The sequence below is a fragment of the Podospora anserina genome, chromosome 2, assembly GCF_000226545.1.
Source record: "Podospora anserina S mat+ genomic DNA chromosome 2, supercontig 2".
NCBI classification, from domain to species: Eukaryota; Fungi; Ascomycota; class Sordariomycetes; order Sordariales; family Podosporaceae; genus Podospora; species Podospora anserina.
In genome coordinates this window covers 3,041,448-3,056,489 of record NW_001914858.1, presented here as the reverse complement: position 1 = coordinate 3,056,489, position 15,042 = coordinate 3,041,448, and the positions used below count along the sequence as shown (strand labels likewise).

At 53.5% G+C, this 15,042-nt stretch overlaps 5 protein-coding genes across 5 annotated transcripts, besides 1 other annotated feature; 4 read left to right on the top strand and 1 right to left on the bottom strand.

The window, feature by feature from the left end:
• Nucleotides 1-696: 696 nt before the first annotated feature.
• On the bottom strand, nt 697-2,867 carry PODANS_2_8670 (uncharacterized protein; the record flags this gene model as incomplete). The annotated part of the gene is made up of 2 exons (XM_001911637.1): nt 697-2,294; nt 2,354-2,867. The coding sequence occupies 2 exons, from the start codon at nt 2,865-2,867 to the stop codon at nt 697-699; spliced, it is 2,112 nt and encodes a 703-aa protein (XP_001911672.1).
• A 991-nt stretch (nt 2,868-3,858) lies between these two features.
• On the top strand, nt 3,859-5,115 carry PODANS_2_8660 (uncharacterized protein; the record flags this gene model as incomplete). Its single annotated transcript, XM_001911636.1, has 5 exons — nt 3,859-4,023; nt 4,077-4,190; nt 4,240-4,256; nt 4,308-5,021; nt 5,073-5,115. The coding sequence occupies 5 exons, from the start codon at nt 3,859-3,861 to the stop codon at nt 5,113-5,115; spliced, it is 1,053 nt and encodes a 350-aa protein (XP_001911671.1).
• A 112-nt stretch (nt 5,116-5,227) lies between these two features.
• Nucleotides 5,228-5,316, top strand: a tRNA (tRNA-Arg).
• A 2,314-nt stretch (nt 5,317-7,630) lies between these two features.
• On the top strand, nt 7,631-8,719 carry PODANS_2_8650 (uncharacterized protein; the record flags this gene model as incomplete). The annotated part of the gene is made up of 2 exons (XM_001911635.1): nt 7,631-7,907; nt 7,974-8,719. 2 exons carry the CDS (start codon nt 7,631-7,633, stop codon nt 8,717-8,719), a joined length of 1,023 nt encoding a protein of 340 aa, XP_001911670.1.
• A 920-nt stretch (nt 8,720-9,639) lies between these two features.
• Nucleotides 9,640-11,873, top strand: PODANS_2_8640 (uncharacterized protein; the record flags this gene model as incomplete). The annotated part of the gene is made up of 5 exons (XM_001911634.1): nt 9,640-10,284; nt 10,342-10,430; nt 10,482-11,230; nt 11,285-11,444; nt 11,504-11,873. 5 exons carry the CDS (start codon nt 9,640-9,642, stop codon nt 11,871-11,873), a joined length of 2,013 nt encoding a protein of 670 aa, XP_001911669.1.
• A 471-nt stretch (nt 11,874-12,344) lies between these two features.
• On the top strand, nt 12,345-14,507 carry PODANS_2_8630 (uncharacterized protein; the record flags this gene model as incomplete). Its single annotated transcript, XM_001911633.1, has 2 exons — nt 12,345-14,288; nt 14,349-14,507. 2 exons carry the CDS (start codon nt 12,345-12,347, stop codon nt 14,505-14,507), a joined length of 2,103 nt encoding a protein of 700 aa, XP_001911668.1.
• Nucleotides 14,508-15,042: the final 535 nt, after the last annotated feature.

Here is a 15,042-nt window from a genome sequence, read left to right as displayed (position 1 = left end):
CGAGGAAGAGGGATCAGTTGAAGAATGCGGCGATGGGGACGTTGGTTAGTGGGGTTGGGTGGTTGGTTGGTGCTCCTGGGCCTGCGGCGGCTGGGGGTGGGAATGGGAGGGAATGAGGGATGAGTTGATTGTAATGTTGAAGTAGTTGTTCGTTAGGTTGCGGTACAGGTAGTGGAATCACTGAATAAACATTGAAAAGATAGGTTACAGCAAAAATGCACGTTGTTTCTGCCACACTAATCAACTATCACGACAGTAATTCTTCTTCTCGCTGGCTAGCTGAATATGAAGGAAAGGTGGTATACACCTGAAAGCAAGAACCCGATTCCCCCATCCTAGTGCCCTTCAAGGGGTGTCGATGGGCAACATGGCTCATCCGCGCCCTCTCCAGCCCAGCCTTCGAGGGGCAACTGCCCTCCTTTACCCACCCCTCCCAAACGCCTTGCAAATCCCCTTACCAAAACTCCGTTTGATTCTTTTTTGATCCCGACGAACAAAGCCTAGTGAAAAAGTTCCCCTCCCCAAGAAATGTAATACACAACCCCCCTTTTCCTCAGTTCATGAGAAATGGAGGAGGCATTGGGTGTATGGTAGTCTGTTTATCCACCCATTTTTCTCCGTCTATCCTCTTTGATTACTTTTGCAAAAACCGACAAAAACCCCAGGTTTCGGCCCAAGGTAAAAACAGTCAGATTTCTACTCCGAGTCCGAATCCCCATCCAACCCAAGAAGCGTCTTCTCAACATCATCCAGATCATCATCCCCCTGACCATCACCCTCATCCTCATCACCCAGACCGAGCAACCCCCTATCCACATCATCCAGGTCGTCGGCCTCCTCCATGGGCGTGTCACCATTAGTGTCACCCCTGTTGAGCCCGTTGGCCTTTGGACGGCGCACAGTCTTGGTCTGACGTCCGGACATCATCTCCGCCTCGTCCTCAGTCTCGGCGGGGTCGATAGGTTCCTTGGAAGGTGACTGGTCACCTTCCCCATCGGAACCATCACCATTGACTGTTCCATTCGTCGCCTTTGGCCGCTTGATCGGCGCGATAACCCCCAGGTTTGGATCATCGCTGTTCTCCCAGCGGGTGAGCCGTCGGGAGACGCGTCGAAGGGTAGCAGTGTACGCGTGGAACTGCTCGCCAAAGTCATCTGTCTCATTCTTGAGCTGACACAGCCCGCCGTAACCCCTCTCCCGGAAGTGGTGAGTATCAACATTGACTCCGGCGTTTTCAATGGCCGCCTTGTGGATCTTGACCGTGTCTTCATCCTCGCTGTCCTCCCATGGGTCTTCATCGTCCAGCTGCTCCAGTCTCTGAAGAGCGTGGATAATCGCCCCGTCAACACGGCGAATCTTTCGTGCCTGGTGATAGGATTTACGGAGACGACGATCCAAGATGTACTCCACACGCTGATTTCTATTGCGCTCAACAGCTATCTGGTGAGCAGTCGGTGGTCGAGGTTTCCGAGCAACGATTCCTTCCAGCTGAGGGCCCCCAGGCGACGAGCCATCGACCACATATTTCAGTGAGTGGGGACCACGTCGTCCAGTGCTGGCGCCAACGGATGGCCTGCCGAGCAAAGCACGCGGCGGAGTCGACCTGACACTATCATGATCGCTCTCGTGCTTAGAAGGGCGAATCCGTGGTAAGATGCCGGTGCTCGGACCAACTTCCTCTCCAGCCAGGGCGCGAGCTCGACCTCCTCGTTTGGTCTGGCTTTCTGCCATGAACTGTTGGTCGGCCTCGATGATCTTCCGCCGCATCTCCTGCTTCTCTCGGCCGAACCTCTTCTCCTCTTCTGTATCGACGTTTTCGAGTGCCATTTCCTCTTCCGACATGAGCACCAGCTGTGGAACTCCTTGATTGGCGACATCAACACCGTAGTCCACACCGGCACCGAACGGGTTCTCTTCGCATCCTTCCTCGGTGAAGTCGGACTCCAGGTAGAACCACATGATCCACAAAAAGGCTCTCGCGCGGCTCTCACTGGTGAACTGCTTCTTCATGATGAGATCGTGGAACTCGCCGCCGGGCGGGAAGTGCAGCTCAGCAACCTTAGTAGCGTTGCTGCAGATCAGGAACAGCAAGTTGACCGGGTTGGTTCTCGGCACGTTGACGGCCTTGACGGCATCAAGAGAGTTGGGCTCTGTCCGGTCCTCCATACCGCCCTTCAAGATGGACTTCAACCTGGGCGCATCCTGGAGCTGCTTGTATGCGTTGGAATCTGCTTGTGCTTGGAGGGACGGAATGGCGTGGTATGTTCGGAGCTGGGCTCGCATCTCGGGGAAAACTGTGACAGGGAGGATGGTCAGCAACGATTCAAGCGCCAGAGCAATGTCGGTAACGTACAATTAAGGGTCGTGTTCATACGACCAATGTTGACCAGGAGGCAGACCATGGCCATGCCCTTGGCGGCAGCGCGATCACTAAGCAGCTTGTCTCGAAGGACCTTGCTGGTCTTGCTACTCCTGGCCATCGTGTCGATGTAGAGGTCGGCAAAGCATTGCTTGCCCAGACGTTGTGGTTCGTAGCTGTTGGTGAAGACCTTGTCTTCGTTGTTGAAGACGGCCTTGAGAAAGTCGTATTGGATATCTTCGCGCCAGAGCGGCTCTCCATCGTTCTTCTTCAAATGCCTGACTTTGCCGATGATAGAGTTGCCATTCTGGCCATCATCACGGGCGCGCTTCTTGCCCCGAGGCTGCGTCTCGGTTGGTTCTGGGGTAGCCGTCGCCATCTTGGTGTCGCCGTCGTCGTCGGTGACCACCGTCATGAAGGACTTTTCCATGTGATGGTGGTGTTGGGGTAGTGGTGAACTGGCATCGACCTCAGACATGGCGACGGCGGAGCTGGGTGACGCAGCCATGGCTGCGACGACAAAGGTTTGGCGGAATCAACCAACTGTGGCTGCGGGCGTTGGGATGAGAAATGATTCGCGGGTGGGTTTGTGGGTGCGACGGGGGCGCAGGTGAAGAAAGGGAAAGGGAGAGAGACTCGAAGATGAAGTCACGGCTCGAGCGCCGGGCGGGTGGGAATTGCTGCGCGACCAATACGACAATCAAAATGCTCGGCTGGGGCTGCAGGCCAAAATGACGATAGTTGCTTCGGATGTGAGGAAAATGGGAAAAACAAGTGGTGATGGACGCGAATTCTCGGGGGAGTAAATCAATTTAGCCTTGGAGATGAGGAATTTTGTGATGATGGGATTTTGGAGCAGGAGACAAGAGGCGCAGAAGCCTGCCGCAGCTTGGCCTGCCACAGCACGCAGCACCCCCGAAGGCATCGCGTCCCCAAGCTTCCAGGTCGCCCTCTATCGTTTTGGCGATCCAAACTCGCGGGTGACGTGGTGCTGCCGGACCCACTTTGATCGCTTTCTACTGCTTACATGAATCAGCTGGCGGGACCGTTTACCACCCGACGCGATAGCCCGATATCGTTGCACTAACTGGGTCTCTGAATCCCGTTTCCTGCAAATAGACTCCAACCCCGACAGTGGCCGCATTCGGCCGGGAGATGTGATCTCATTCATGGATAGAGGGCGGTTATCATCTATCTTGATGCCGAGGGATAACTGAGCTCTCGCAATATTGTTTACGTAATTCAAGACTATGTACTATCCATTTACTTTCTGACTCTACGAATCGTGCCGGCTTCCATCGTGACACACGATCCAGTCCAACTATTTGACATCCTTCGCTGCCTTATCATCAGTGCAACTTAGTGTTGGACCATTCGGTGGCTGTCGGGACCGATCTGCGGCTCCTTTTCTGACTCAACAACCAACTCAACAATCATTTGTCTCGGGGAACACACGACACATTCGACAAACATATCAGGATCGGTATACGACGGCTTCAATGGCTAACAAAGTTGCAAAGATTCCCGTCATTGACCTCTCGGGGGAGAATCAGGAGCAGGTGGCCAAGGAGCTCGTGGAGGCCGCCATTGAACATGGCTTCATATACATCAAGAACACAGGGAAAGATATTCCTGCCGATGCTGTACATGGCGCATTTGATATGGTACCATCTTCTTTACAGCTGAGTCTGAAGCTTATCTAACCATACCATCATAGGGCAGGAAGATCTTCAAAGCACCACTTGAAGAGAAGCAGGCATGTGCTATTCAGAAGAACAACCGCGGCTGGTCTGCTATGCAGTATGAGACATTGGATCCATCAACCCAGCGTGTAAGTGTCGCATGATGATATGTACCGTCCTCCTACTGACAGGCAACAGGTCGGTGACTTCAAAGAGTGAGTATCCTCCCAATATATCGTAGCTTTCATCACTCACAGTAGGTCCAGGGCTTTCAACTTTGGCGAGTTCATCAACGGCAAAGCCGACCAACCCATGCCACCCACCATAGCCCCTCACGAAAGCCAGATCAACGACTTCCGTGAGCTCTGCTACAACCTCTGCCTCAAGATCAACACCCTCCTCGGCATCGGTCTCCAGGTCACACCCCCTGACTTCTTTAAGAACGCTCACGTCCGCGAAAGGGGCGCTTCGGGAACCATCCTCCGGTTCCTCTACTATCCGCCCCACACCGATACCCCTGACGCAAATCGTGAGGAGGATGTTCGCGCAGGGGCTCATTCTGACTACGGTTCCATGACCCTTCTCTTCCGCCTCAAGGGACAGGCTGGTCTGGAGATTCTGACCCAAGACGGGAAGACGTGGGCTCCTGTTCCTGTGGTGCCACCGGGGACTGAGAATGATCCTTCCCCTCCTATCCTGTTGAACATCGGGGATTTGCTTTCTTACTGGACTAATGGGCTGCTCAGGAGCACAGTTCACAGGGTGGTGTTTCCTGGTCCGGGCAAGACGTCTGTGGCCGGTGAGACGGATACTGAGCCGAGGTACTCGATTGCGTTTTTCTGCCACCCTGTGGGGACGACGCTGTTGGAGCCTGTGCCGAGTGAGAGGGTTAGGAATCATGAGGGGGATGCGCAGGCGAAGCAGGGGAATCCGTATGCCGAGAGGAAGGTGTTGACTGCTGATGAGCATTTGCATATGAGGTGAGTGCTCTTGTTGGTACCTCGCGAGCTTATTGCTGACATTCTTGATAGGCTCAAAGCAAGTTATCTGCAGCTGTATAAAGATAAGGAGTAGGATCATTACATAGATGTGGCATTGGATTGTGGGAGTATTTGACCATATGCTGTTGCCACCATGTCGGCATCATAAACTCAACCTCTAGGAAGAGTCTCCAACAAAAAAACAAGGTCCGCTGGCGTAATGGCAGCGCGTCTGACTACGATTCCAAAAGATCAAGTAATCAGGAGGTTCCAGGTTCGACCCCTGGGCGGATCGTCCAAGCTTTTGCGTCCTTCCAACAAGGAAGAGTTCTTTTTGAACTTTTTTTCTCGCTTTTTTGTGTTGGTGGAGACTTGGGAGTTGTTAGGGGATGATCCCTGGCGTGCTTGGCTTAGGGATGAGTTGGATGTGCAACCCTAACCCTTTTCACTCGGGATTAGGTGGCGGGGTGGACGACAAATGCTGTCGGTTGGGATGTTGAAGATGTGAGAAAAGAGAGGAAATCTGTTCAGTGTCACTGATATCTCTCTTTGATTAGTTTGTTCTCTGCTTGCTTGGCTGCTTAGGTAACATGCGGTATGGGCGAGAACCGTCAACTCGTGATGAGCCTACGGAGCATCACCGGACATTTCCCAGCAAAGTTAATGGCAGGTATAGATAAATATTCTTCGGAAGTGTCGTCTTTATTGTTTACACCGCGGAGAAGCTATCATGTCTGCCACGCAATCGAGACGAAGGGGAAAGATGTCGACTGGAATTTCAAGACTGACTTGCACAGGGAGCGAAACTGATGGCTACCTACCTGATTGACAGACCCAGCTTAGGCACTCTAATACTTCTTAACTGCTAGGTCTGGATAACATCAGGGCCCTGTGTCAAGAGCAACGCTCTTTCGGTGTTGGTTGTCGTCCGAGAGCACTTGCTCCCTGCTCCCACGGTATATATACCAACTCCCGCGCCCTTTCGATCATCGAATGAGACTCCCAACTCGGCTCCTGCCAAATGGCATAGCAGTATTGGGAGTCGCGGCACCGATTTGGGTAAGGACTAAAGAGTACCAAGGGGTGTCCGCTCGAGCCTTTGGCGAAGTAAAACCTTTACAGGTTTTCGTAGCTGGGCACCCCCAATGTGGGCTGCTCGGTGAGCTTTTTGATGGTATTTTTTTCCCTTTACCTTCTATTTTTCCCAATTGATCAATTCGATTTTTTTTTTCAATTCCATCTCCTGTTGTCCCCCCTTGTAGGATATTTTCCACATGCGTCAGGCACGAGGGTGCATACCTATTTGCCACTGCGTAGCTCGTATGACCCATCGATAACTTGGGAGCCAACATATCTTTCATACATTCTCTCCATCCGACAGAGAGTAACTAGTCACGAGAATGGCGTGTGTTTCAAAAGTGCACCAAGATTCCGCTAAGAAGCTGTCAGCTCTGTGAGTATAACTAGGGAGGTACCTGAGGTGGCTAGGTAGGTCTCGTTGCTCTCACTCAGTACTTCAACCACCAACCGTGACAGAAGATCGACATGGCAGAATTCGGCATGGCAAAAGTCATGGCAGAACACCGGCTCATCCCACGCGGACATCTGCTCAAACATAGCCGGATCCGAACCATCGACCCCGCAGTCGAAGACGCAGCGCCCAAAGGCACAACGTTCCTCGACATCATCCCTGGTAGCTCCAGTTAGTGGGACCAAACCGCCTATATCGAAGCCATAGACCCAGACGGGAGGCTGATGATGTATTTTCTGAAAGTGAGCCTGTCTTTTTTTTTTATTGTTTATTTTTTTATATTTTTTTTTCTATAAATATCTCGTCTTGGATTTTTTATTTCTTTGGCTGAGATTTTTTTGAAACCCAGGTGGCAGGCGGCGAACTCGCCCGCAAGAAGTTTGAAGGTGAGTGGGCCTCGTCCAAATAGCCCACCATTCATCAGTCTCTTCCACAACTGGCCAAACCCCTCGGTGCTGGCGAAAATCGAATGATTCCGGGGACATACTTTTTGCTTCTCGAGTTTAAACGCAGGGGGGATGATGGGGAGGTTCTCGAGCAACATCAAAGAGGTAGCGGGGAAGTGGTTTAAAAAATTTCCGTCTGGCGTAAGTACACTCCTCCAACTGCCACTAGGCATATCTTAGGGTAGTGTTTCTGGTCTTTGTGAGATGCAATAGCTTTGTTCGTGATATGCGCACGCTGGTGGACAAAGTTTCCTGGTGGTCATGAAGAGTGGAAGGCAGCTTGAAGATGGATAATCTGTTTGAGAGGAAAGCCCATTCAAGATGTTGGTTTTCAAAAACGAAGGAGGGAGCAATGTGGACCAAGTGTTTGCCGGGGTGCCAAAGACTCAATTGACAAAGGATTCAGGGGCTCAGGGGCACTCGCTTGGCATTCTGTTTGTTGTTTGTGTTTCTTGGGTCAGGTGTTGCACGATTTGATTGCAATGCATCATGTGTGTATTTCCCCACACTTTTACCCCTCACTCCCCGGTGGTGCTGCCTGGCGTCGGGTGGCTTCTGATAACGGATGTCGTATCCTCTCTTGTCGGGGAGGAAGGTGCACTCTTAGTCCGGTGAGGAATTAAAGTTCGGGTATGGAAGGGTCCGGACTTTGGTTGAGCCAACGGAACTTCAAAATCGATTCCCCTCGCCCAAATTCTTCTCCCAAACATCAACCGCTTTCGAACCCAGGCCTATCCGGATCTCACACCTTCTTGACCATCAAAGCAACTTCCCAGCTCTCCAAAGCCAAGATGAGCGGAATCGAAGTTGCCATTTTTGGGCCCCGTGATGGAGTTGCTGCTGTGAAGGCTGTCGGAGAAAAGCTCAATGGCAAAACAAGACTGGAATTGAACAGAACTGGATCCTATGGTAAGTAGTCATCCGACGTCTGTATCTTTAGCAGGGAACTTTGTGCATTGACTACAGTTGATGTAGAGCAAAATGGCCTTACGCCATCCACCTGGGAACTCGAGCATCTCAACGCCTCACTTGACCATGCCGGACTCCAAGATGTGCCTGTCAGAATCATGATTCGACCTTGCGGAGCACCCAAGCTCGGGCCCGACTTTGTTTATTCAGATGCCGAGTTCGAGCAGATGAAGTCTGATATACGCAAGTTCAAAGAGTCGAAGCACATGAGCAGAGAGCGGGGAGATGGGTTTGTGTTTGGCGTTCTGAGACAATCTTGCTCGGTCCCACAGATGCTGGTGGTCGACAGGGTGAGAACTGCGGAGTTGAAGCATTTGGCAGGGGATGATTTCAAGTGTGTCTTCCATCGAGCCTTCGATCTGGTGATTTCAACTTCCAGGGATGAGATGTGGGTGGACGACCTGGAGTGGTTAAAAACACAGGGGATGGCCGTTCTTACCAGCGGTGGCTGTGGAAATGCGAGCAACAATACCAAGGCTCTGAAGCAAGTACTTATCGAGACGGCGAGGATCGGACAAGAACTGATCGTGGGTGGGGGGGTGAGAAGCGATACCCTGGAAAGTCTGGGGAATGGGATGGGAGGACTGGGATATATCTATGCCCTAACCAGTCTTCACTCGGTTGGCATGGTGTTGCATTCGTCTTTTTTGAAGCGCGACCCCAGCAACGTGGTGTCGTTCGATGTGGAAGAAGCGCGAAAGTTCAAGGCCACATTGTACACGCTCATCTCATCACAGGGATGTGCTAACTAGAGCTCAAAAGTCTCGGGGGGTGACGGTGATCTGTTCTGTGACTCTTGAGACAGGCAGATCATGGAGAGTTTGCATTTTGTCGTGGTCAGCAAGAGGGACCAGAAAGGCCTGTTTCTCACCCAAAAAAAAGTTGAAAAGAAAAAAGGCAGAGAGCCAAAAGGAAAAAAAATTTGAAGAAAAGAAAAAAGCGGCAAAAAATTGAAGGGCATGGACTTTTGGGCATTCTTTTCGATTCACCACGTGCGACACTCTCCCCGTATCGAGAAGGTCCTGAACACGCACAACAGAGCCAAGCGCAACGAGGAGGAGAATGTAACGGAGTACGGCCTACGGTGGGTGGGTTGGCCATGTTCCTGGCATGGATGGTTATCGGTATAAGTCGTCGCCAATCAGAGCTCGAATCGCAACCACGTTGGCGGTGGAACATCGAAATCTTGGCATCAAGTTACATCGAAAGACCGCCCACGCAGAGCTCGACATGACGCACATGGTTTCGACATACACACCCCGCGCGAGGGCGGGACAGTTATCACGGCACTGGAAGCATCTCCGAGCCGTGGCATTTTATTGTTTTCTTTGGACATGGGGTGAGGACCACCACTTACGCGACCCACGCCACGTGTTGGAAACGACTCGCCATGACGTTCACGATGCCCTTGTATTCCTTTCTTGATGCCCCCATCTTACCCAGGGAGGAGTCCGGATCCGTCAGTGTGGAAAGGGAAGCAGCAGGAAGACGGCCCCCCTCGCATGCTGCCGTCGTCGGTGCAATGTGATTGCATGTCGATCAGCGTCCCACTGCAGAAATCAAGGTCGGGGTATATATAAGCTTGCTGCCGCCCCGACATCAACGACATTGAGAGCTCGCGTGAGGTAGCTTCAACTCAAGTCAACAGCCACCCGGACAAGGCACCCTCACAATGCTCCCAAGACTGGACCTCGCCGCCGTTTGGCTGGCAGCCACGGCTTCTGTTGCTTCGGCCCAGACCTACCGCAGATTCGGCACCTGCCCTTCGCTGGGCTGCGTGATCCCGCCAGACCAGCAAGATTTCTTGCCTGGCCAGGAGTTCGACATTCGTTTCGAGGTTCACGCCCCCAAGAACGGATCCGAGGCATTCAACAATGGTGTCCCCGACGAGAAGTTCACGGCGACCATCTCGAAAGATGGTGGACGTCCGCGAAGCATCGCCGACTTCTTCAAGATCCGCTCTGAGCCCTCGCTTGAGAAGTGGACTTTCTCTTGGTTCGAGGACTTGTTCGCAGAGGACGCAAAGACCCCCTCTGTGGTCAATGTCGCTTCCAAGGCGTACCGTCGTGTGGCGCTGTACGAGCCTGGAACCTACACGGTGACGCTCAACTACTTTTCGGGCAAGAAGACTACGGCGGAATGGACTGTTCGTCCTTTGGCTACCAAGAAGAAGGCCAAGAACGTCATCTTCTTCATTGGCGACGGCATGACGACCAACATGATTACGGCCGCCCGCCTGCTTGCACACAAGACGGTCAACGGCAAGTATCAGACCTTGCTCTCGCTCGACGATTTCCCGGTTCTGGGACACCAAATGGTACGTTCATGACATGGCGCCAGTCGGCGAGGATACAGCGATACTAATGCCTAGTAGACACACTCGATCGACACCTTCATCACTGATTCGGCAAACTCCGCCTCGGCCTTGTACACCGGTCACAAGAGCACTGTCAATGCCCTCGGGTAAGTTTTGTCTTGAACCGTTGATGCTTTGATGCTTACTGTGGCTTTCAGTGTCTATGCCGACACCTCCCCCGATCCTCAAGATGACCCCAAGGTCGAGACCATCGTCGAGATGTTGTTCCGCATCTGGGGCTCCGCGTGGGGCGCCGTCTCGACTGCCTTCATTGCCGACGCCACGCCGATTGCCCTCTCAGGCCACTCCCGTCTCCGCTCCCAGTATGGCGTCCTCATCGACCAGACCCTCAACGGCGTGCAGAACTACTCGTGGACCAAGACCGACGGCCCCGATGCCTACTTTGGTGGCGGTGCCGACCAGTTCATTGCTGGCCCAGGGTCTTACCAGGGCAAGGACTACTATGCCGAGTTTGCCAAGAAGGGCTACAGCGTCAGCTTGAACAAGACTTCCCTCTTGTCTGCCCCCAATGACAAGAAGGCTCTGGGCATCTTCTGCAAGAACAATCTTCCGGTCTGGATCGATAGGCACATCTTCCCCGAGAACCTTGAGATCAACAACGACCCCACTGGCGCCGCCAAGCCTGCGAAGGACCTGCCCGGTCTGAAGGAGATGACGCTCAAGGCTGTTGATATCCTGCACAACCGTGGCGGCAAGGAGGGCTTCTTCCTCATGTCGGAGGCGGCTAGCATTGACAAGCAGATGCACGCGCTGGACTATGACCGTGCCCTGGGTGATCTTTTGGAGATGGATGATACCATTCGCGCCACTATCGAGAAGCTCAAGAAGTTGAGGATCTTGGATGATACTCTGATCGTTGTGTCTGCCGACCACGGTCATGGTTTCGGTATGCTCCTCTCAATGAACTCAAGCTGATGACAAGTGCTGACAACAAGAACAGATGTCTTTGGCAGCTCGGACACCAAGTATGCCGAGGCCCAGGAGGACGAACGCAGCAAGAGGAATGCCATTGGAGTTTACCAGAACTCTGGCTTGTCGCAGTACACGGAGCCCAAGCCTGGTGTTAGCTATGGCACTGGTGCCAACTTCCCCATGAACTGGTATGTATCAATCTTTGTCTGTCTGGGTTAGCAATATGACTAACGGCACTTCTCAACAGGGACCCCCGCTACGTCCTCGCTGCTGGCGTCGGTGCCGCTCCCGATCGTCGTGAAGATTTCGGAATCGGTGCCACCCCTCGTGCTCCCACCACTTCGAGAGGTGGCGAGGCTTATGTGAACGACAAGGATAGGCCCAATGGCTTTGTCGTCAACGGCACCCTTCCGACCAGCGAGAGCCAGGGCGTGCACTCGCTCACTGACGTGCCTGTGTACGCTCGGGGTCCGTGCCAGGAGACATTTGGCGGCACTTACAGCAACATTGATGTGTTTTACAAGATTGCCAACTGCTTGGGGTTGGCACATGGGAGAAACGTGACTGAGGGTGCCGGAAAGAGACATGGAAAGGGCAAGGGCAAGGGAAGGGACTAGGGGTTAGGGGTTAGGGTTGGGAATGGGGAGTGGGGAGTGGGCAAAAGTAATGTAATGTGTTGATGTTTGATGAGTATATATTTAGGAAGTGAGTTTTGGGGTTTGGGTGTGTATTGTTATTTTGTTATGGTACAGAAACAAACAAAAGATAAAGATGGATGTACGATTTGGGCCGGCAGCCGAGCCGAGACGGAACGGCGCACCCGAGCTGTTGGGACGCGCGCGGCATTGGTTTCCCGCCAACCCCGCATCGTGCTACTGTGCGTCTGCCTCGGTCCGTGTTCTTATAAGTCGTGAGCCGTGGACCTGCACCGCGGAGGTCCGGTGTCGCCAGTCGATCCTGTCAACACTTGGTGGCTTCCTTTTCTCACCGCAATCTTTGAGACAGTATATATCACTTACACCACCAGTACCAGTCTCAGTCTCAGCATCACTTTCACAACTCACACACAGCAACACTCATCCTTCACAATGACCACACCACACCCCATCCCCCGCAAGCTCTGGGAGCACCCCGCCCCGGAAACAACCCTCATGCACCGCTTCATGCGCTCCCTCAACCGCCAACACAACCTCTCCCTGTCGTCCTTCTCCGACCTCCACCAGTTCTCCCTCTCCCAACGGTCCCTCTTCTGGTCTGCGGTTTTCGAGGCCTCAGACTACCTCTACTCGGGGTCGTACACCACCGTGGTGGACGAAACAGCCACAATCGACCAAGTCCCCGTCTGGTTTGAAGGTGTCTGCCTCAATTTCGCAGAGAACATGCTCTTCTCCCGTGACCCCAGAAACGGGCAGCAATCAACCAGACATAAAGAAGACGACAAGGTCGCTGTTGTGGAGATCAGGGAGGGGGGATCAGAGACAAGGGAGGTGACGTACGGGGAAGTTAGGAAAGAAGCGGGGAGGTTGGCGGCCGCGATGCTGAAACGGGGGGTGAAGAAGGGGGATAGGGTCGTTATTGTGGGGGCTAATTCTATCGAGACGCTGCTTGTTTATCTGGCTACCACGTGGGTGGGCGCGGTGTTTAGTAGTAGTTCGACGGATATGGGGGTGAAGGGGATCCTGCAGAGGGCGGAGCAGGTTGATCCGGTTTGGGTGTTTATGGATGATGCTGCTTTGTACAATGGCAGGGTGGTGGACTTGCGGGGGAAGATGGGGGAGGTTGTGGCTGGGTTGGGTAACTGCAAGAATTTCAAGGGGGTGGTGGCGATCAGGAGGTTTGAGGAGGCGAGGGATGTGAGGAAGGTTCCGAGGGCGATGACGCTGGATGAGTTTGTTGGTGCGGCGGGGAGGAATCCGACACCGCCGGGGTTTGTGAGGGTTGGGTTTTGTGAGCCGTTGTTGGTTTGCTATAGCAGCGGGACGACGGGGACGCCAAAGGCGATTGTGCACTCGGTTGGGGGGATATTGATTAATTATTTCAAGGAGGGGAGGCTGCACGAGCAGATTGGGCCGGACAGTGTTACGTTGCAGTATACCACGACGGGGTGGATCATGTATCTGGCGAATGTTGGGTCGTTGTTGTTTGGGGGGAAGGCGATATTCTATGATGGGTCGCCTTTCCAGCCGGATGCGAAGATATTGGTGGAACTGGCTGCGAAGCACAAGGCGACAAAGCTGGGCATTTCCCCGAGGTGGATGTTTGAGTTGGCCAAGGCCGGCATCTCACCGAGGGAGATGGCGGATTTGAGTTCGTTGGAGACGGTGTCGTGCACCGGGATGGTCTTGTCGGATCAGCTGTTTGAGTGGTTCTATGATGTTGGCTTTCCCAAGCATGTCCAGTTGGGGAATATCTCTGGCGGCACTGACATTGCTGGGTGCTTTGGCATCATGAACCCACTGACGCCCGTCTACGTTGGAGGGACGCAGGGGCCATCTCTGGGCGTACACGTTGCCATTTACGACTCCCTTCTTCCAGACGGAGAGCCAGGAGTTGAAGTCCCCCACGGCACGCCTGGCGAGCTCGTCGCCGTCAAACCCTTCCCCAACATTCCTTGCGCCTTCTGGGGCGACAAGCTCCCGGTTGCCAGCCCGGGGTCAAAGTACCACAGCTCCTACTTCAACCGCTTCCCCGGGGTTTGGGCCCATGGTGATTTCTGCGTCATCCACCCCGTCACAGGAAACATCTCCTTCCTCGGCAGAGCAGACGGTGTGCTCAACCCCTCCGGTGTCAGATTCGGCTCAGCAGAAATCTACGGCGTTGTCGAGAGGTGGTTTGCCGACAAGATCCAGGACTCCCTCTGCGTGGGGCAGAGGAGGAAGCAAGATGCCGATGAGAGCGTCATGCTTTTCCTGTTGATGAAGCCGGGCCACAAGTTCACAAGGGAGTTGGTAAATGAGTTGAGGAAGAAGATTTCAGACGACCTGAGCAAGAGGCATGTGCCCAAGTACATCTTTGAGACGCCAGAAATCCCGGTAGGCTTCTCCCTTTCATCCTTTTTCCCCCCGCGAGATCCCGGCACTGACACATGACAGACCACCATCAATCTCAAAAAGGTCGAGCTTCCCGTCAAGCAGATCGTCTCCGGCCAGACCATCAAAGCAAGCGGGACCCTCGCCAACCCCCAGAGTCTGGACTTTTACTATCAGTTCGCCAAGGTGGAGGAGCTGGTCGGGCCAAAGGAGAAGCTTTGACCTCGAAACATGGACGAATACAAGAACAAGGACGGATGAATACCCCAGATCCTCTATAATGACTAGTTATCATACCGCAATCCTTGACCTCTTTTATGCCATACCATACCAAACCGCCAGCCCATGCTTAATTCAGCCTTATTGATAACCCAACGCCATCGCTAATGTAGTGCAGAAAGGTACACAAAACAGTGTCCATCATGTCGTCGTCCGATTACGTACACTTCTCAAACGTCCACATCCTCTTCGCGAAAGAGGCCCTCCTACTCCTCTTCACTCATGTCCATGTCTCCGGCATTCCACGGCCCTTGACCCCTCGCCAGACCTGTTCTCATGCCGCCCCCCCGTCCAGCAACCCCCTTTCCCCTTGTCAAGCGACCCCCCATTTCGCCCCCTGCCGGCAACCCTCTCTCTTGCCGCCTTTTTCCTCTGCTCGATAACCTCCTCCAACCTATCCATCTCCTCTTTCCCCTCCCCCGCCTTCCCATCCTCCAACACCAACTCCCCCTTCCTTCCCAGGAAACACCAACCAACC